The following is a 21,413-nucleotide window of genomic DNA, read 5'->3' as shown; positions in this document are numbered from 1 at the left end:
TCCTCCCTGGTTCTGGTCCTGATGGAGGTTTTCCTTCTTGGTTCTGGTCCCGATGGAGTTTTACCTTCCTGGTTCTGGTCCTTATGGAGGTTTTTTCTTCCTAGTTCTGGACCTGATGGAGGTTTTCCTTCCTGGTTCTGGTCCTGATGGAGGTTTTCCTCGCTGGTTCTGGTCCCGATGGAGGTTTACCTTCCTGGTTCTGGTACTTATGGAGGTTTTCCTTCCTGGTTCTGGTCCTGGTCCTGATGGAGATTTTCCTTCCTGGTTCTGGTCCTGATGGAGGTTTTTCTTCTTGGTTCTGGTCCCGATGGAGGTTTACCTTCCTGGTTCTGGTCCTGATGGAGGTTTTCCTCCCTGGTTCTGGTCCTGATGGAGGTTTTCCTTCTTGGTTCTGGTCCCGATGGAGGTTTACCTTCCTGGTTCTGGTCCTTATGGAGGTTTTCCTTCCTGGTTCTGGTCCTGATGGAGATTTTCCTTCCTGGTTCTGGTCCTGATGGAGGTTTTCCTTCTTGGTTCTGGTCCCGATGGAGGTTTACCTTCATGGTTCTGGTCCTGATGGAGGTTTTCCTCCCTGGTTCTGGTCCTGATGGAGGTTTTCCTTCTTGGTTCTGGTCCCGATGGAGGTTTACCTTCCTGGTTCTGGTCCTTATGGAGGTTTTCCTTCCTGGTTCTGGTCCTGATGGAGATTTTCCTTCCTGGTTCTGGTCCTTATGGAGGTTTTCCTTCTTGGCTCTGGTCCCGATGGAGGTTTACCTTCCTGGTTCTGGTCCTGATGGAGATTTTTTTCCTGGTTCTGATGGAGGTCTTCCTTCCTGGTTCTGGATCTGATGGAGGTTTTTCATCCTGGTTCTGGTCCTGATGGAGGTTTTCCTTCTTGGTTCTGGTCCCGATGGAGGTTTACCTTCCTGGTTCTGGTCCTTATGGAGGTTTTCCTTCCTGGTTCTGGTCCTGATGGAGATTTTCCTTCCTGGTTCTGGTCGTGATGGAGGTTTACCTTCCTGGTTCTGGTCCTGATGGAGGTTTTCCTCCCTGGTTCTGGTCCTGATGGAGGTTTTCCTTCTTGGTTCTGGTCCCGATGGAGGTTTACCTTCCTGGTTCTGGACCTTATGGAGGTTTTCCTTCCTAGTTCTGGACCTGATGGAGGTTTTTCATCCTGGTGCTGGTCCTGATGGAGGCTTTCCTTCCTGGTCCTGGATCTGATGGAGGTTTTTCCTCCTGGTTCTGGTCCTGATGGAGGTTTACCTTCCTGGTTCTGGTCCTGATGGAGGTTTTCCTTCCTGGTTCTGGTCCTGATGGAGGTTTTCCTTCTTGGTTCTGGTCCCGATGGAGGTTTACCTTCCAGGTTCTGGTCCTGATGGAGGTTTTCCTCCTGGTTCTGGTCCTGATGGAGGTTTACCTTCCTGGTTCTGGATCTGATGGAGGTTTTCCTCCTGGTTCTGGTCCTGATGGAGGTTTACCTTCCTGATTCTGGATCTGATGGAGGTTTTCCATCCTGGTTTGGGTCCTGATGGAGGCTTTCCTTCCTGGTTCTGGTCCTGATGGAGGTTTTCCTCCCTGGTTCTGGTCCTGATGGAGGTTTTCCTTCTTGGTTCTGGTCCCGATGGAGGTTTACCTTCCTGGTTCTGGTCCTTATGGAGGTTTTCCTTCCTAGTTCTGGACCTGATGGAGGTTTTCCTTCCTGGTTCTGGTCCTGATGGAGGTTTTCCTCCCTGGTTCTGGTCCTGATGGAGGTTTTCCTTCTTGGTTCTGGTCCCGATGGAGGTTTACCTTCCTGGTTCTGGTCCTTATGGATGTTTTCCTTCCTGGTTCTGGTCCTGATGGAGATTTTCCTTCCTGGTTCTGGTCCTGATGGAGGTTTTCCTTCTTGGTTCTGGTCCCGATGGAGGTTTACCTTCCTGGTTCTGGTCCTGATGGAGGTTTTCCTCCCTGGTTCTGGTCCTGATGGAGGTTTTCCTTCTTGGTTCTGGTCCCGATGGAGGTTTACCTTCCTGGTTCTGGTGCTTATGGAGGTTTTCCTTCCTGGTTCTGGAGCTGATGGAGGTTTTCCTTCCTGGTTCTGGTCCTGATGGAGGTTTTCCTCCTTGGTTCTGGTCCCGATGGAGGTTTACCTTCCTGGTTCTGGTCCTTATGGAGGTTTTCCTTCCTAGTTCTGGATCTGATGGAGGTTTTTCATCCTGGTTCTGGTCCTGATGGAGGTTTTCCTTCCTGGTCCTGGACCTGATGGAGGTTTTTCATCCTGGTTCTGGATCTGTTGGAGGTTTTTCCTCCTGGTTCTGGTCCTGATGGAGGTTTACCTTCCTGGTTCTGGTCCTGATGGAGGTTTTCCTCCTGGTTCTGGTCCTGATGGAGGTTTACCTTCCTGGTTCTGGATCTGATGGAGGTTTTCCATCCTGGTTCGGGTCCTGATGGAGGTTTTCCTTCCTGGTTCTGGTCCTGATGGAGGTTTTCCTCCCTGGTTCTGGTCCTGATGGAGGTTTTCCTTCTTGGTTCTGGTCCCGATGGAGGTTTACCTTCCTGGTTCTGGTCCCGATGGAGGTTTTCCTTCCTGGTTCTGGTCCTGATGGAGGTTTTCCTCCCTGGTTCTGGTCCTGATGGAGGTTTTCCTTCTTGGTTCTGGTCCCGATGGAGGTTTACCTTCCTGGTTCTGGTCCTGATGGAGGTTTTCCTCCCTGGTTCTGGTCCTGATGGAGGTTTTCCTTCTTGGTTCTGGTCCTGATGGAGGTTTTCCTCCTGGTTCTGGTCCTGATGGAGGTTTACCTTCCTGGTTCTGGATCTGATGGAGGTTTTCCTCCTGGTTCTGGTCCTGATGGAGGTTTACCTTCCTGGTTCTGGATCTGATGGAGGTTTTCCATCCTGGTTCGGGTCCTGATGGAGGTTTTCCTTCCTGGTTCTGGTCCTGATGGAGGTTTTCCTCCCTGGTTCTGGTCCCGATGGAGGTTTTCCTTCTTGGTTCTGGTCCCGATGGAGGTTTACCTTCCTGGTTCTGGTCCTTATGGAGGTTTTTTCTTCCTAGTTCTGGACCTGATGGAGGTTTTCCTTCCTGGTTCTGGTCCTGATTGAGATTTTCCTCCCTGGTTCTGGTCCTGATGGAGGTTTTCCTTCTTGGTTCTGGTCCCGATGGAGGTTTACCTTCCTGGTTCTGGTCCTTATGGAGGTTTTCCTTCCTGGTTCTGGTCCTGGTCCTGATGGAGATTTTCCTTCCTGGTTCTGGTCCTTATGGAGGTTTTCCTCCCTGGTTCTGGTCCCGATGGAGGTTTTCCTCCCTGGTTCTGGTCCTGATGGAGGTTTTCCTTCTTGGTTCTGGTCCCGATGGAGGTTTACCTTCCTGGTTCTGGTCCTTATGGAGGTTTTCCTTCCTGGTTCTGGTCCTGATGGAGGTTTTCCTTCCTGGTTCTGGTCCTGATGGAGGTTTTCCTTCTTGGTTCTGGTCCCGATGGAGGTTTACCTTCCTGGTTCTGGTCCTGATGGAGATTTTTTTCCTGGTTCTGATGGAGGTCTTCCTTCCTGGTTCTGGATCTGATGGAGGTTTTTCATCCTGGTTCTGGTCCTGATGGAGGTTTTCCTTCTTGGTTCTGGTCCCGATGGAGGTTTACCTTCCTGGTTCTGGTCCTTATGGAGGTTTTCCTTCCTGGTTCTGGTCCTGATGGAGATTTTCCTTCCTGGTTCTGGTCGTGATGGAGGTTTACCTTCCTGGTTCTGGTCCTGATGGAGGTTTTCCTCCCTGGTTCTGGTCCTGATGGAGGTTTTCCTTCTTGGTTCTGGTCCCGATGGAGGTTTACCTTCCTGGTTCTGGTCCTTATGGAGGTTTTCCTTCCTAGTTCTGGACCTGATGGAGGTTTTCCTTCCTGGTGCTGGTCCTGATGGAGGCTTTCCTCCCTGGTTCTGGTCCTGATGGAGGTTTTCCTTCCTGGTTCTGGTCCCGATGGAGGTTTACCTTCCTGGTTCTGGTCCTTATGGAGGTTTTCCTTCCTGGTTCTGGTCCTGATGGAGATTGTCCTTCCTGGTTCTGGTCCTGATGGAGGTTTTCCTTCTTGGTTCTGGTCCCGATGGAGGTTTACCTTCCTGGTTCTGGTCCTGATGGAGGTTTTCCTTCTTGGTTCTGGTCCCGATGGAGGTTTACCTTCCTGGTTCTGGTCCTTATGGAGGTTTTCCTTACTAGTTCTGGACCTGATGGAAGTTTTCCTTCCTGGTTCTGGTCCTGATGGAGGTTTTTCTTCCTGGTTCTGGTCCTGATGGAGATTTTTTTCCTGGTTCTGATGGAGGTCTTCCTTCCTGGTTCTGGATCTGATGGAGGTTTTTCATCCTGGTTCTGGATCTGATGGAGGTTTTTTTCCTGGTTCTGGTCCCGATGGAGGTTTACCTTCCTGGTTCTGGTCCTGATGGAGGTTTTCCTCTACAGTGTCTCTTCGTGCAGCTCAGGATTAATCAATAAGATTTGATGGTTTTATTTGACTCGGTCATAATTTAATGAACTGGCTGGTATGAACAGTTATTATAAACTGGACCAATGTGGATCATATCATGGATTTGTTTTAGTTGGATTAAAACTGGACTACAGTGAATTAGAGTATATGTAAATGTGCCTTGAGTTGACTTTGTTATAATTGGTGGTGCACACATAAAGCTGAATTAAATTTATGGAAAAAATAAAAATAAAGGTCAGTCAGGTTGATGAGAAAACTGTCTCAGAATTTTAATTGTAATGATCTCAATATTATAATTCATTATTTTCAGATATTAAATCATAACAACCTCCTCAGGTCTGAATATGATGTTGCTGCTGGAGTCACTTTGTACCACATACTATAATATGATCTCATTATTTTAAGTCAAAATTCACAGATTCGATTAGACTTAAAGCAGATTTTACTTTAACTTTCAGGATAAACTTGGATTTGGGATCTGAAACTGAGGAAGTGACCTTGGTGATCCCAGAAGTCCCTGTTCAAACAGGCAAGTTTGAGACGTAAATGTTAGTTGTCTCCTGGTTTCTGCTGAACTCCGTTTGCTTTCTCTGCTCATGTTTTGCATTAGAGCATTTGATTGTGAAGGATGTGAGGTGGAGTTTGTGGTTTACATTCGTTGCACATCTTTGTTGTTTTCTTTCTATGTCCAAAGAAAAAGAAAGTACTGTTTATTCCAAGTTGTATTTATCTGCATATCTCCCAGATTTTTCCCATAAATGCACATTAAAACAGTATTACATTAACCATAACATAACCCAGTGAGCCGCTTCCAGGCTATTGCTGAAATGCCCTCATGCTTATTGAATTACTCGACCTGCGATAGACATCTGCAGCAGTTACGTGCCAATAACAACAAACTGAGAGGACTCTAATTGAAGAGGCTGCAGTCAGGGTTGAGTAAAGGTTTTAAAGCATTACCAGGCATTGTTTATTGCAGCAGATATGCTTTCTGTAATGAAGTGTTCTGTCGATTTCAGGCATGAAGTGGTTTCAGTTCCCCCCGTCAGACCGATAGGAGCTGCTAAATGTCCCACAGTGAGCTTGTCCTCTCTGAAACATTTGTCTCTCTGATTAAAATACATGGTGGTGATTAGTGGAGCTACACTGTTATTGAATTTTCCTCAGTCTCCCTCTCAGAGAGGAAGGGGGAAATATGGAGGTTGACCCTGTAAACTCCTGGGAGCCAGCTCAGATCCAGAGGGCTGCAGGGCACGGCTCTGACAGTTTGCAGCTGCGGGGGAATGTTAATATGCATTTCCAGGATTACTGAATTATGAATATGACAAACGTCTCTTGGAATGTGCAGCATTAGCTTCAGGTTTATGGGCGCAGCCTGGTCATCTCCATGCTCCAGTTACCCCTAATGATGGTAATTATTACAAGGCTTAACTGTAATACTGGATTGATTCTCAGGCTCCTGAATAACCCCTCATGCTGGCATGCTGCTCTGGTCTCCGGCCCCCTCCTCGGCTGCTCAACAAAGGCCACGTTGAGGCGGTGAACAACGCCCCTCACCTTGCAGTGGGGTCCTCAGAGCGGGCTGGCAACCTCTTGGACACATAAAGATGGGATTAGGGCCCAGGCTTACACAAGCACGGAGAAAATTGAAAGTTTGGAGGGAAATATGTGGCTAATTCCATTCTGTCATCAGTGGATATTAAAGTTTTTTAGCTGCTATGTCAAATTATTTGTAAATCACAATGGCGGCACTGTTAAAAATCATCTTTAATTTCCAGGGGCAAGAAGTGATTGGGGAGTTTAAGTGGGGTATTGTCTCATATCAATCCCTCTGAAGACCTCCAGGATTTTAAGGGATTTACATGATTTTGTTGAAAGAATCTACTTACCCCCTGCTGCCTGATTTAACATGAACAGAAACATCATGCTGAAGTCTTCACACACACTCAGCACATGAAAAATTAATCAACTACATGCAGAAAAATAAGAATTATATGTGAACAAATCCAGCCGAACGGGAGCTGAAATCTTCTCCCCCTGCGGAGGGTAAATGGGGCTCTTTGGCACCTGTACTGGATTAATGGGGGACCTCTGCCAGTAGCTCAACAGAGTTAAGCTTTTAGATTGAGTTACAGAGAGGGGTGGGACCCATGCAGGCCAGGTGCTGGCTGGGTAAAAACCTCCCAGGTTTCAACAATCTGGTTCTGTTTCAGGGCTGCGCTGGGCTCCCTTTCCCCTGCTGTGGGGGATGTTGGTGGTGAGCCATCACACTTCAGGCCTCTCAAGGCAGACGAAGCTGTGAATTACTGAGGACTGGAGGCTGAACCAGTTAGCAGATTGCAGCGCAAGGTCTGCAGACTCATATGATTTCTGAAGACTAATCAGAACCAGCACCACACGCTGAAAATACGAGCTCTGCTGTCAACAACGTGTAAAAGACAAGTCAGACGTACAACAGTGTCAAAGAAAAAAATAAATTTCTGAATGGCTCCAATGTCGTCATTCAGGTGGGCCTCGGTTCCAACAAATTCTGGTACAGCTTGACTGAAAAGTGAACCAGCTAAGACTTGGTCAGGAATACATACGGAATCTCCATTCCTATTTTACCAATTCACCTTTTAAAACATGAAGTTTGGGTTTGAAATACGGTCTGCGTGATATTCTGGAGTTGATTTGAGGGTTTTCAGGAACTTTTAAACTTTGATTTTCATGAGACGAATATGACTCATCTCAAACAGACCTGGAGTAAAACTCAAAACAAATAGAAACTGTCTCCTCCTCATGTTGTTATAAGACAGTGAAACTGCTCTCCGTAAGCCTGAAGGCTTCATGGCCTCATGGCATGATAAGCAAGGAAACGGGACTGTGGACACTAACTCCTTAAAAACAGGACCGTTTCCCAAAAACCTGCAACAGCTTCACATAAAAACAAGACAACAGTTTATAACAAGTGGACTTGGCAACAGTGCTCACTCTGTGAACCTGGCCTGTACCACTACCCTGTCTTCAGCCCCTCTTTCTTCTTTAGTGGTATGATCCTAGTCTGTGATTGGCCGCATAGTCTGCCCATCAAAGTAAGGCCCTGCCCACTGCCTGCTGAGCAGTAGCAGACTCTCCTCAGTGGGAGTCGGCATTCGCTTCAAAGATGGGCCAGTAAGTTATCACCTGCCAGCTGATTTATACCAACCAAGTTGAATTTTAACCTACATTTGTTGGGCCTAACCTACATTTGTTGGGTTTAATCTACATTTGTTGGGTTTAATCTACATTTGTTGGGCCTAACCTACATTTGTTAGGTTTAATCTACATTTGTTGGGTTTAATCTACATTTGTTGGGTTTAATCTACATTTGTTGGGTTTAATCTACATTTGTTGGGTTTAATCTACATTTGTTAGGTTTAATCTACATTTGTTGGGTTTAATCTACATTTGTTGGGCCTAACCTACATTTGTTAGGTTTAATCTACATTTGTTGGGCCTAACCTACATTTGTTGGGTTTAATCTACATTTGTTGGGTTTAATCCATATTTGTTGGGTTTAATCTACATTTGTTGGGTTTAATCTACATTTGTTGGGTTTAATCCATATTTGTTGGGTTTAATCTACATTTGTTGGGTTTAATCTACATTTGTTGGGTTTAATCCATATTTGTTGGGTTTAATCTACATTTGTTGGGTTTAATCTACATTTGTTGGGTTTAATCTACAGTTGTTAGGTTTAATCTACATTTGTTGGGTTTAATCTACATTTGTTGGGTTTAATCCATATTTGTTGGGTTTAATCTACATTTGTCGGGTTATCTTTGTTATTTTGGAGCCCTGTTCTCTCTGGATGCAGCACTCTGGGCGGTCAGACTGAACACAGCTCAGGAACAGAACCACGTGTTTACTGACTGAAACATCCACATGGACGTTATGAAAATAAGACCAAGAACAAAAAGAGACGTGAATAATTGGATTTTACTGTCTGTAAAACAGCTGGTAGCTCAGTCTGCGTGGGCTGATGGAAACTGGTCTGATTTAGTGGTGATTATGAGAAGCTGTGGTCCAACACAGCCTGTAGGACACACATTAATGCCATCACTTCATGTTGTCATAGTTACAGGCTTCTTCTCTGAGCGGTAGTTAGTGTTCATAATTTCAGCTCCGTGTTGCTTGTGTGAACACTGACGGTACACCTGCTGCTGCTGGGAATCAGTTTGTTTTAGAGGCTGAATTATTGTTAATAAAAAAAAACTCATTTAAAACTCTGCTGTTGGTACAAAAACAGGTGAGTTACGTTTGTTTCTGGGATGATGGAAGCCCTGTGGAGGCACGGTTAGCTGTGTTTGGTGTGATATCACACAGATGTGTTAGGTTTCATGCAGGTTTGATGAATAAAAAGGACCAAATAAACCCCAAACTGCATGAACAGCTGGGACATAAAAATAAAAACTGGTAGAATTAAATCCTAGATTATTGGTTACTTAAATGTAAAATTTGATGGCCATGCTCAAACACTCAGACTGAGATGATCTGATCTCAAAGGGAGTTTATTCCAGAGTTTTCTGCGTTCCTTCTCTGCAGCTGATAAACATTTCCAGAGACGTCTAATCTTTAATTCAGTGGAGTCCTTGTGGCAGTTTCTGTTTTCACACATAGAACCGGCTGATAGGGCCAAAAATACTATTCATTACTTTAGACTGATCTTGTTGGTGCTCTTTCTAATGTGAAACATGAAATATAAATAAGAAACTGCTGCTTCATTCTGAATCAGGTGACGTTTTTGTGTTTGACGGCATTTTCATGTTTTCTGCTTCGTCGTCTTTTACAGGTGATTAAAATAATAAGATGCTTTTCCTGTTTTGGTGTTCACTAACAGACTGGATCTTAGCTTCCAGACCTGCTGACCACCTCAACATTAAGCCAGCAGCATCAGCAGAGGCTCGACACGCCCAGGTACCTGTTACACCTTTGCCCTCAGGGAAGAGAAACCGGACCATTTAATCCTGGACAAACAGAAGGAACAGCTTCTTCCTCAGGGCTGTGGCCTCCAGCAGCAGCCCACACCCTACAGCACACATTTAACTCACTTGGACACAATATAAGGACAAAATGCACAACTTGCATGAAAATTTTGCAATTATTTGCATCACTATGTGCAAAATGTCATTTTCCTTTAAAAGTCCTGCTATATGAAGAAAATGCATCAACTTTTGGTTTCCAAACACTAAACGCATGATTACTGTTCCTATTTTAAGAAAAAAGTAAGGCTATGTTGTTAATTTAACTTTGGCCTTATGGAAGGACTCAGCCAGGATACTTTATTTATGGTCAGAATCTCACTTTTGAAAGCATAGAACCAAATATGGTTTCAGCACGGGGTGGGGCAGGGGGTTTTGGTATTTGGATGAAGGGGGTCCCCAAGGAAAAACGGTTGGGAACCACTGATCCAGATTGTGAGGTGAGAGAAATCTTCACAAAATGCACAATAACTTCCATCCATGCACCTTCAGTGCTTCATTGTCCAGATTTCTGGCCTAGAAATTCTCTAACTTTGCATTCTTAGCTTGATTGGACCCAGTCAAGCTAACTTAACTCTCCACACGGTCGCTGCTCTGTAGAGTCAAACTGCATTAAGTCACGCTGAGACAGTTCACGGTGTTAATTAATGAATGTGTTAATGCAACAGCGCGTTAATGTGCCAGCCCTAATATATATATTTAAAATGAAGATTTGGGTTTTCATTTGATATTTATTGTGGTTCTATAGTCAGTTCCAAAAGAATGCATTAAAAATAAGATTTTCACAAAAATATAGAATAAAATAATAATTACCAGCATACAAACTATGATAAGGCTGAAGAAGAAGCTCTGAGTGATACTAAATGCAGACTCGACTCTTCTAAAGAACCAAAAGAGACAAATCTTTGAAAAGAGCTGAACTTCCCACCACTACTGTGGTTTATAGTCCAGCTACACCCTGACTGTCGTCTAACTGGAAGGAGCTGATTTCTTACTACCCACATTTTCACTCAGCTCAGCTTTAAACACGTTTCAGGGGACAGTGATCTTCCTCTGCAGCGAGGACATGGATCAGTCAGCTGCTGATGGTAACCGAGCATGATTCTGTCCATGAGTTCAGCAGAGCTACTGGAAGCAGAAACACATGGTGAGGAGCAGCTGCTTCGTGTCAACGCGCCTTCATTTCTGCTCCACATCTCTGATAAACACCCCCAGAAACACACTCCTGAGCTCTAAAACACAACGTTGAAACGAGGATTGTGACGAGAAAAACATTAAGATGAGATGAGCAGATGAACAGGGTCTCTGGTTAGATCTGTGATGATTAGACCGCATGTTAATATTAGACTTATTAGAAGCAGATTGTATGAAGCTTTATTAATTTATCTGCACAGTTCAGATCTGAGATGTCCTGCTCTGGTCCTCAAGGACCGCAATCCTGTAGGTTTTAGATGTCTTCCAGATCCAGGTGATTCAGGTGTGGTGGAGAAATATTAAACCTGCAGGACAACGGCCCTCAAGGACCAACTTTTGACAAGCCCTGGTTTAGATACTACAGCTCTGTTTCCTTCAGCTTCTGAAATAAAGATCTTTGAAAGCAGAATATCGAAGGAAACCTTGTGTTCACACGGCATCGCAGAGCCATGAAATCAAGATTAGGCATTTCTTTACTCCACTATGAGTAAGAAATCAAACGAGTTGGATTTGTCAAAAAGGAGTCAGATTAATGAAAATGAGTCAGATTCACGGAAAAGAGTCAGATTTGTCAAAAAAAAAATTAAAAAAAAAGAAAAAAGAAAAAGGAAAATTGGACTCATGGAAATGAGTCGGATTCATGGAAATGAGTCAGATAAATGAAAAAGAGTCAGATTCATGGAAAAGAGTCAGATTAATGAAAATGAGTCAGATTCATGGAAAAGTGTCAGATTTGTAAAAGAGAGTTGGATTATTAAAAAAGATTGATTCATGGAAATGAGTCAGATTGATGAAAATGAGTTGGATTCATCAAAAGGAGTTGGATTCGTGAAAACGAGTCTGATTAATTTAAACAAGGATTCAGGTTTCTGTAGGTGGCGTAAAAATCTCTTCAGATTTGTTTCTGTTCTGAATAAAAATGTGAAAATGGAAATTTTGTATAACATTTTAGTTTTTTCTTATGAGAGGTAGAAAATATCTTCATGAGGTTTAATTCATGTTTTTTATTATTTCTTTAAAATCAACAAAATATTTATGCTGATATAATGTGAAACTCATAAATATGATTTTATCTCATTTGAGTTATTTTTTTATTTAAATTATTTGAACTCTCTTTTATTATTTTGAATTATTTTGGAGAACTTTGGAGAAAAAGTGGACGAATACTTTTTCTTCTCTTTTTCATTCTTGTTTTGGATGATCCTCTTGTTTGTCTTTTGTTTTAAGGGTTAATTAAATCAATAAATTAGATTAATGATCAGACCATCTGAATCCTCTAAACATGATTTTATTCTGTCCACTGTGAGCATGAAGATGTTTGAACGGGACCAGACTGAGTTGTTAGAGGAGTTAAGGCAGGATGGACATACATGCGGCAGAGTTTTCACACACTGCATGGCAGTAGCGTGAGGACACGTTAAAGACATGTTAAAGTGTCATGTTGTGCTGAGACAGAGCCGAGGTTTAAATTCGACACCGTTCAGTCCGGGCTGAGCCTGAAGCTTGTTTTGATAGAATAATTCTAGGTTTCATTATGTTGCTGCCAGCCTGCAGAGCTCATTTGAATTTCTTATAATTCCGAAGTGTGTTAAGTAGCACCTCTGTGAAAGAAGGGGGAGGAGGAGAGCATGTTTCAGACCTTCTAATGTGTAAATGTGTTTTTGATTCCTGTCGTGACACACTGTTAAAGCGTGCATGTGTGTGTGTGCCTTCCTGATCCTGCCACATGACCCGCTGCCTGTAATCAGTAATTACCAGGATTGGCTGATGGATTCTAGTTATAATGAATGATTGATGACCACTGAAAGAGAGCGGCCGGGCCATTTCTTTCCTCTGACAGCATGATGTTAGCACTGAATTGAAACCATTTAAGTAGAAAATGACTGGACACAGGACAGGCTCAATAGCAGGTACCTCGCTGCCACTTTGAAAATGGACATGTTTGCATTCACCCTCCTGAATAGTCTGTATATTGATGTGAGTCCTGAAATCTGAGCTGCAGCTGCAGCCCCAGGCTGGCTCTGAAAAATACCGACTTTCAACCTAAAAGAGACGAAACTGCACTTTGATTTGTTCGTTGTGTTTTCATCTGAGAGATCAACAGTCAGGTTTAAACTGTAAAACCTCCATCATGGCGACGTTTTTACACTCTGGCTCCTGTTTTTAGTCCTGTTTACTCTGACTACATTTTACTCAGCAGTTATTCTCCTGAATATGAAACATGCCAAAGCCAAGCATCCTAGAAACCATCAAAGTCTTATTTCTGGACTAATTCAGGCTTCAAAAGAAGCTGGGACAGTATGAAAAAACCAACATTAAGCCAATGTATTTTAAGGCCTGTCTCATTAACTTAATTCCATTTAGTAATATTCATTCATTTTACATAAAAATAAATAAAATGAAAAATTAATTTCCTGAGGGAAATCATATATATATATATATATATATATATATATATATATATATATATATAAAAATATATATATGTGTGTGTGTGTGTGTGTGTGTGTGTGTGTGTGTGTGTGTACTTATAATAAAACATGTATGATGTTCCGATGGAACTCTGCCTTTTTCTTTTAAAAAGGCTTAACCGGGTCAACGAACCACTCGTTTCCTCCTGGTTGCTACAAATATTTTATTCTGCCCACCTCTTGTTCATGTTGGCCAAAAACCTGGAACAGATCTTTGAGTGGCCCCCAAAACCTGGATCCTGAAAACACACACACACACACACATATATATATATATATTCATATATATATGTATGATTTTCCTCAAGAAATAAATAATTTTTTGTTTTATTTAATGATAACGATTTAATGATTTAATTTAATTTAAAACTGGTCTGAAATTCTAGAGATGGCAACGACTTCTCTGGACTTGGAGGCATCTGGACCATCACATATGGAGACCTGAGTAAAAAGGAGCATCAGCAACAAGTCCAAAAGCCCGGTTCTGGATCAGGGTTCTGCTGCCTTCATCTTTTCCAGCGAAATCCATGCTTAAGATGATGAAGAACCACATTCTGGTTCATTACAGCAGCATGACTGAAGAAGAGGAGGGTACTGGACTGGTCTGCCTGCAGTTCTGGCCTGAAACAACCGGGACCCTGTTTTGTCAAAGACCTGAAGAGGATTTTTTAAGAAGAAAGAAACTCTTCATGACTTCTTGTCCTAAATGTTAGAGCGTTTTCTAAATGGAATGAAAATGTTAGAAAATGGGAAAAGATGAACTTAATGAACTTTTCCTGGAATTATTTGTGGAAAATTAATAAACAGTAACTTCTTCGGATGTTCTGTTTGGAGAGAAATTTTTTTAAATAGTTCATGAATTTTATCAATTAGAGTAAAAGTTGAGTAAAATGTGGCTTTATGCTGATTTGTGCTGTAACATTAGAACACAGTAGAAGATGTAAATGTGATTTTCTGAACATGAAACCAAATTTCATTTTAATCTGCTCAAATTAAAACAGAAGAAATTAAAGTTGCTGCTTTCGTTGTGATCCCTTGTTCTACCAGCAGTCTTCAGAAAATCCTCTCAGTGCAGCTTTAACTGCCTCGCATCCTGATTGGTTTATGCCATGGCTACTCAATTCAGTCCTACAGGGCCACAGTCCAGCAGGTTTTCCATGTATCCCTGCTCCAACACAGCTGACTCAAAGTAATGAGTCATTGGTGTTAGATCCATTTAATTTGGTTCTGGTGTGTTGAAGCAGGAGTACATTGAAAACCAGCAGGATTGTGGCCTCATAGGACTGAATCAATTCAGTCATCCAGTTATTTATGTAGTCCACATGTCACCGATGTTCATATCTCTGCCTGCAGGGTAATTTAAGTATCCAGGTTTCTGATCAGTTGGAGCAACTTTGACTTGCAGCAAAACATATTCAGGATCCAGGTTTTGGAGGCCACTTAAAGATCTGTTCCAGGTTTTTGGCCAACATGAACAAGAGGTGGGCAGAATAAAATATTTGTAGCAGCCAGGAGGAAAAGAGTGGTTCGTTGACCCAGTTAAGCCTTTTTAAAAGAGCCCAAACCGAACTGTAAGAAACAAGTCTGAGTAACACGGGTTTGACCGGAGACTCTGAACGCAGCACGGTGGATCCAACTAAAGAAACCAGAACTGCAGAGTCCACGAGACCCGTCTGGCATGAACAATAAGTGTGTGTGTGTTAGTAAACCAGATTAACACACATCTTTTAATCCTGTCTATTATCCCTGAGTTTCTTCTCCAATACACACAGTTCACAGCCCAAACAAACACAATTAATCCGCTTATCTATCTATCTATCTATCTATCTATCTATCTATCTATCTATCTATCTATCTATCTATCTATCTATCTAGTCGGTGTGTGTTTTCTGTTGAAATTGCCGCAGTCTGTGCGCTCTGCGCGCTCTGATTGACGCTTCTTTTCACCTTTAAGTGCTGCCTTCGCGGCGCTTTTCCTCAGCTCTTAATTTCAGATGGCCGTCTGCTTTCTGACTCGCTCCTTTTTCTGTCACCTGAAGCAGAAAAGCAGAAATAAATGTGAAAATAATAACAGCATGTGGAAGCTCCACAAAGAGCCGCACGTCTGTCCTGAAATCTGAGAGAGAAGCTGAAATAAATTTAAAAAATTAAACCGCTTTTCAGCTTTTTCTCCTGTTTCTGACTGAGCTGTGATAAGAAACAAAAACCTCTTTAAAAAAAACAAACATGTCCTTTAAATAGTAGAAAAAGAAGAAACCGAATTATACAAAATAAGCTTTTAGTATAGAAAAATTCTGTGTTCAGCCCCGTTAGAAGCTGCAGCTCAACACGTTTAAATAAAACTTTAAATTATTTTAAATTCTGGATTAAAAACAGAAACCTTTCTCTGATCTGTCCTCTGGTTGCTGACTGCAGCCCGACCAGTTCTGATTCTGTTTGTTTGTTTGTTTTTGTTTTATCCCCCACATGCGGTGAGGACAGAGACATGAGACATGAGACAGGAGACATGAGACAGGAGACAGGAGACAGGAGACAGGAGACATGAGACAGGAGACAGGAGACAGGAGAATCAGCTCGGAGAGACGCTTCAGGTCTGTTAGAATAATCAGAAATATTGTTTTTTTTATATTTCGAAAAAAATGAATGGAGTTTAAAAAAATCTGTTCATAAGCAACATAAACAGACAGAAAGAGAAGAAAACCAGAAAAATAAAAACCTTAAAAAAGAATTAACGACATAAAACAATTACTTTTACTGTTAAGCTATTAATTATAATAAGTTGCACTGAAAATCTAACAAGTCACTAAAAAAAGAAAACAAACAAACAAGTTGACAAACTCTTTGCTTTGAGTTACCTGGAATAATTTGAGTTGATAGGAGTTTAAAAAAAACTCAACGAATTTCAGTAAATTGACATTTAAACGATGCGTTCAAGTTCACCGCTTTGAGATTAACTGATGAACTTAAAAGCAACGCCGTGGACGTGGTTTCAGCTAAATAAAATCAGATCACCGACCTCTCTGTTGCTGCAGCAGCAACACAGGGATGAAAATAACACAGATTTCATCATTCTGACAGTAAACTGTGCTTTCATTTTTAAAAACTGGTGAAATGTGGATTATTGCTGATATGAGGTCAATATGGAGACCAGAGACCATGAAAAGAGACTTTAGATGAATTTTAGACATTTTATTATTTCTAAGTTTCATTTGAGAAAATATAACAGAGAGAAAAGAAAAAATCAAATTAAACTTTTAGACATTTTAGTTGGGATGACGTGACGGAGTTTATTCCTAATTTTATTTTTAGCTCTTTAACTCTTTTCTTTACGTCGCTGCAAACTTTGTACGTCATGTGAATTATTGATCATTGGAGTTATTTCAACTTCAGCTTTTCAAATGAAGAAAAACTCGAATTTTTGTTCGGAGATAAAAACTAAATCAAATTTAATACAAAACAAATAAACAAACAATAGAATATTAGTTTAAGTTTGTTTGAAATAGAAATTAAAGGAAAAATCCAGACAGATCAAAATAAATCCATTTAAGAAATAATCTAAATATTTTCATCATCTTTCAGGAAAACTCTGTCATTCCTCCCCAGTCCGATGATCCGGGGTGTTTTTATTTCTCTTTAAATGGAGAATAAATAAAAACTGATTGAGTCGGAGCTGAACTCTGTCCTCTCCGCGCTAATCATCTCTCACATTCTCACATCACTAACTTATCTGTCCGCCCGGCGCGCGCATGTGTTAAGACCCCATTGAGTCTTTAAATGCAATCAGTGAGTTCCATTAAGGTCTTAAGTGGGAATCCACGTTCCTGCACAGGCCCCCCTCCACCCCCCTCCAGCCGATGATTAGCCTGTAAATATGCAGTCTGTGGTGAATGGAGGTGATAATGGGCCGTTTTCTTATCCCGGCCAGGGCCGCTGCTGCCGGGGAGGAACTGATCTGCTCCCCGCGGAGAGGCGAGCGGAGGCCGGATAATGAGATGAGTCCCGGATATAAAGCGATATGCTTCATATTCATTTAGAGGAGGACGAGGACGCACAGGCATGTGTACGCGGTTCCAACTTTTCCTGAAGATGAGATGTTAGTTCCTTTCAGGCTCTGAAGTTGACCCGGTTCTGAACCCGGTCCACCAGAACCCGTTTCGTGGACCTGATGCAGAGGCCCGGCTGTGTGGACATCCTGATGGCCTCTCTGACAAGGAAATAATCGGATTACTCCGCAGGAAGAGCCTCCGTGACCTGGCAGCACATTTCCAAGAGTCCGCAAACACTGCGGATTATCTTAATTGAATTAATTCTCAATACACAGATCTGCGGCCCTTCACGCCGCGAGCCGCCGCAAACTGATCCCAGATCAGCTGCTCCGCCGTGACGTCACCGGGTATAAGAGCAGCCCCTCGCGCAGCTGGCCTCCCAAAACCACCATTCCGCGCCTTCTGGATGAGCTCGCTCCGTCGCGCGTGCCGAGGGGAGAGAGAAAAAAAACGCACCCGCGTCATCATGTTGAGTTTCTGCTCTACTTTTTAAATCCGGACCGCGGACCCGTTCCAGTCCAGTCCAGGACTTTTTATTTTATTTTTTACTCTTTTCTCTTTTTTTCTTTTTTTTTTTTTGCTTTGAGCCGAGCTTTCATCTGCCGGTGTCCCGCTCCTGCTTCTCCTCCCACGCGCAGCCGTGTGATGCCCGCCGGGATGTTCAGCATCGACAGCATCCTGTCCGGACGGCCGAGCTGCAAAGAGCCGCTGCTGCTGCACCGGACCGGCCCGGTGGTTCTGTCCGCCGCCGGCCTCACGGACTCCATCTACACCGACTACAACGGACTGTATTCAGCCGCGCGTGGGCCGTCCCCCCCAGGAGTTCATTCTGTGAACGGAACCAGGATCGGATATAACAGCTATTACTACGGACAGCTGCAGATCCAGGGCGCCGGAGGAGGGCCGCCGTGCTGCGGGGCCGTGCCCGGCCTCAGCCCGCACCAGTGCCCCTGCATCCCCACAGGTAGGAGCACCGAACACCGGCAGAGCTGTCTGCAGAGGTACAGGAAAAAGATCAGGTCAGAGAGGAAACTGAAAACAAGCAGATCAGAAAGCTTTTTTCCTTTTTTTTCTAGCTTATGAAATCACGGTGACTCGTTTTCCTCGCGGGCCTCACGAGGCGACATTCAGGCATAAACCAGCAGCTTTCTCCACATTTTTGTTTTTTTTATCTGAGCGTGTCAAACTTTTCCAGATTCTTGGTTTTTTTGTAGGAGTTTGAAGTCTTCGTTAAAAAGTTTGAACCGAATAAAAACAAACTTTGACAAAAAGCCTTTTCTTCTTTTTTCCTTTTTAAATAAAAACTTCCTTTAAACTCTGAACCGTCTCATCTGAGACCAGATCCGCGTCCGACTGTCGGTTCGGTGACCTCTGGACTGTTTTGTATCTCCAGAACAAGCAGGAATGATCCAAACGTCATCAAAAATGTGTGCGCAGCGCGTGAGCTCAACTGCAAACACCCGTGTTGGTTTGTTTAAAAAAATGAGGTTTTCCTCTTTACGCATCAGCTAGAAACAAAATTTAAATGTAATTTTTAGTTCCTCCTCCCTGCCTGAACTGAGCCGTGTCCCCCCCTCCATTCCCCGCCCCGCAGGCTACGACGGCCCGGGCTCGGTGCTGATCTCTCCGGTTCCCCACCAGATGATGTCCTACATGAACGTGGGCAGCCTGTCACGGACGGAGCTGCAGCTGCTCAACCAGCTTCACTGCCGCCGGAAGCGGAGACACCGAACCATCTTCACCGACGAGCAGCTCGAGGCTCTGGAGGGCCTCTTCCAGGAGACCAAGTACCCGGACGTCGGCACGCGGGAGCAGCTGGCCCGCAAGGTCCACCTCCGCGAGGAGAAGGTGGAGGTGAGTCCATGAGGCTGTTTCAGAAATAATTGAATCGTGATTAAAATGAACCGAAACAACATAAATATTTTTAAATATTTCTCCTCAGTTTTACTTGTTTTTTTTTAAACACTCACATTATTATTATTATTATTATTATTATTATTATTATTAAAGTTGCTTATATATTATTATCTTTAATTTGAAAAAGTAATATAATTTAAATATATGATATTAAAATAATTTTGGCTTTCACAAATATTTTTATTTAACAATATTCCATTTAAAACTATTCAAATTTTACATCTGACTAAAAGATTTGAGCGTTTCAAACAAAATAAGAAATGCTTCAAGCAGAAAATTAAGCCAAGAAATAATAATAATAATAATAATAATAATAATAACAGATATTAGTACATATTATATAAAATACTATATTACTATATATTCTTTGATGATATATTTATATTAAATTCCACTGCTAGAAGAAAATGATAAAAAGGAATTTAAATAGAATTTGAAAAGAACAATTTAAAATAAAAAAGAAAGTAGAATAAAATTGCCAATGAATAGAATAAAAATGAGAAATAAATGACATTTGACCAGAAAGAGAAAATTTTTTATTTGAAAATGTTTCATATAAAATAAAAACAATTAGAAAAAGGAAAGAGTTTGAATTGAGTGGACCTTTTTGGAAGTGTGCGGGTCGGTGACTGTCCTCGTGCTCTGCAGGTGTGGTTCAAGAACCGGCGCGCGAAGTGGCGGCGGCAGAAGCGTTCTTCATCAGAGGAGTCCGAGAACTCCCAGAAATGGACCAAAACCACCAAGACGGAGAAAACCCACGAGAGCAAAAGCGACGTGGAGTCGGACAGCTGATGGAGAGAAAGAAAGATGCGCGAGGCACGGCCGCGTGCGTGTACCTGTCCGTGACGTGGAGCCACGACACGACACGCTGGTGGCCTGATGTTGCACAGCTGTAAATATCTTCATCTTTTTATTAATGACTCTGTGACTCTTATTTATATTTAATTTAAGCTGTTATTTTGTAACGTTTCACGCGCGGGGCGGGGAGGCGGGCACGCGCAGGTGGGAAGGGCACGCGCTGAAAGTGTCATGGTGTAATAAATAAATAAATCTGTGACGTTTATGGATATTTTAAATGTTGTAAAGTGGAACCTGGTGAAGCACGTGGCAGGAAACAATAACGCGCGCGAGCTCACGAGTTTTTCTGCAAAAAGTAACGTAAAGTGACATTAAAGTATCAATGAAATTCATCAACACGGTGTGTGACGTCAGTCTGTCCGAAAGCCGCTGATTGGTTCATTATTATTTTGGGCTTTAAAAGCGTCTGATGGTCCTGGTGTCCGGTCCGGTCCGGTCCGGTCCGGTCCGGTCCGGAGCGCTTTATCCTTGGTGTTTTGGGGTTTTTCTGCAGCCAGAACCAGAATAGAACCGAACCAGAGCGGAGCAGGTGAGAAAACTAAGCAGAAAGATGAAATTAGAAATCAAAATCAGGAAAATTCGCAAACTTTGGGACATTTTCACTCAGATTTTTTAATTAATCAGTTTCACGTAAATATGATTATTTTTTTATGATGCCATGAATGTGTGTGTGTGTGTGTGTGTGTGTGTAGATAATATTAATCATCACCAGCTAAAACATCAAAATATTAACAATAACACATTTCCTGAGTTAAGACGCTGATTTAGTTTCAGGATTTTTCATCAGCAGTTTACTTTTCCAAAATAAAATCATCTTTTTTGTGTCACAACAAAAACATCATTTCAGTTTTTATTTCACATTTAACTCTTATACCGAGAAACGAGACGTCAGATCACATTTCCAGATTCCACTCAGCGAGGAATAATCAGAAAACACATTCCTGACTGGACGCTTCAGACATTTTTATGCTTTTATTTGACCTCAGACGTGCAGCTTCGTCCAGATGTGGCTGCTGTTAAAGAGCTTCATAAATAAATGAATGATGATGAAAAGCTTTTTGTTCCAAAACAAAAGAAATCTGCTTCTTTTCTCTGGTGGAAAACTGGGAATTCTTTCTGCTCCGTTTATTTTCCTGTGGAATTCCAAACAAACACAAGCGGCAAACGTGTGTGTGTGTGTGTTTTAGATGAAGCATTAAAAGCAGCTGCTAAGAAACAGTTTAAACACGTTTCATTGATCTTCTGTCAGTGAGCGGATAAATATCTCCACTCTGGTCATTTACTGCTTCATGAATGAGACAAATGTCGTCTGATAAGAAGGAAATTTACCAGAAGGAAACACAGAAAATCTGTTTCCAGGCGGATCAACGTTCATGCTGCTGCCTTTAAAACTCATTTCGGAGAGAAATCAGAGCAAGCTGAGCTGAATCATCATCATCACCAGATTCCTTGCAGATTTCCTTGTCTTTACATCTTCGGCTGTGAACAGAAAATCCTCTG

At 42.5% G+C, this 21,413-nt stretch overlaps 1 protein-coding gene across 1 annotated transcript; it reads left to right on the top strand.

Moving 5' to 3' along the window:
- Positions 1-17,535: 17,535 nt before the first annotated feature.
- Positions 17,536-20,235, top strand: gsc (goosecoid). Its single transcript, XM_041972207.1, has 3 exons — positions 17,536-18,102; positions 18,733-18,992; positions 19,704-20,235. Exons 1-3 carry the CDS (start codon positions 17,784-17,786, stop codon positions 19,845-19,847), a joined length of 723 nt encoding a protein of 240 aa, XP_041828141.1. The 5' UTR covers positions 17,536-17,783; the 3' UTR covers positions 19,848-20,235.
- The last annotated feature ends 1,178 nt before the right edge of the window (positions 20,236-21,413 follow it).

Source organism: Melanotaenia boesemani, chromosome 20, assembly GCF_017639745.1.
Source record: "Melanotaenia boesemani isolate fMelBoe1 chromosome 20, fMelBoe1.pri, whole genome shotgun sequence".
NCBI classification, from domain to species: Eukaryota; Metazoa; Chordata; class Actinopteri; order Atheriniformes; family Melanotaeniidae; genus Melanotaenia; species Melanotaenia boesemani.
Note: the sequence above shows the minus strand (reverse complement) of the source record. Positions and strands in the feature narration are given on the sequence as shown.

Coding starts and splice junctions, on each gene's coding strand:
- gsc (XM_041972207.1), top strand. CDS start 17,784: ATGCCCGCCGGGATGTTCAGCATCGACAGCATCCTGTCCGGACGGCCG. Junction 18,103..18,732: donor GTGCCCCTGCATCCCCACAG/GTAGGAGCACCG, acceptor CCCGCCCCGCAG/GCTACGACGGCCCGGGCTCG. Junction 18,993..19,703: donor TCCGCGAGGAGAAGGTGGAG/GTGAGTCCATGA, acceptor CGTGCTCTGCAG/GTGTGGTTCAAGAACCGGCG.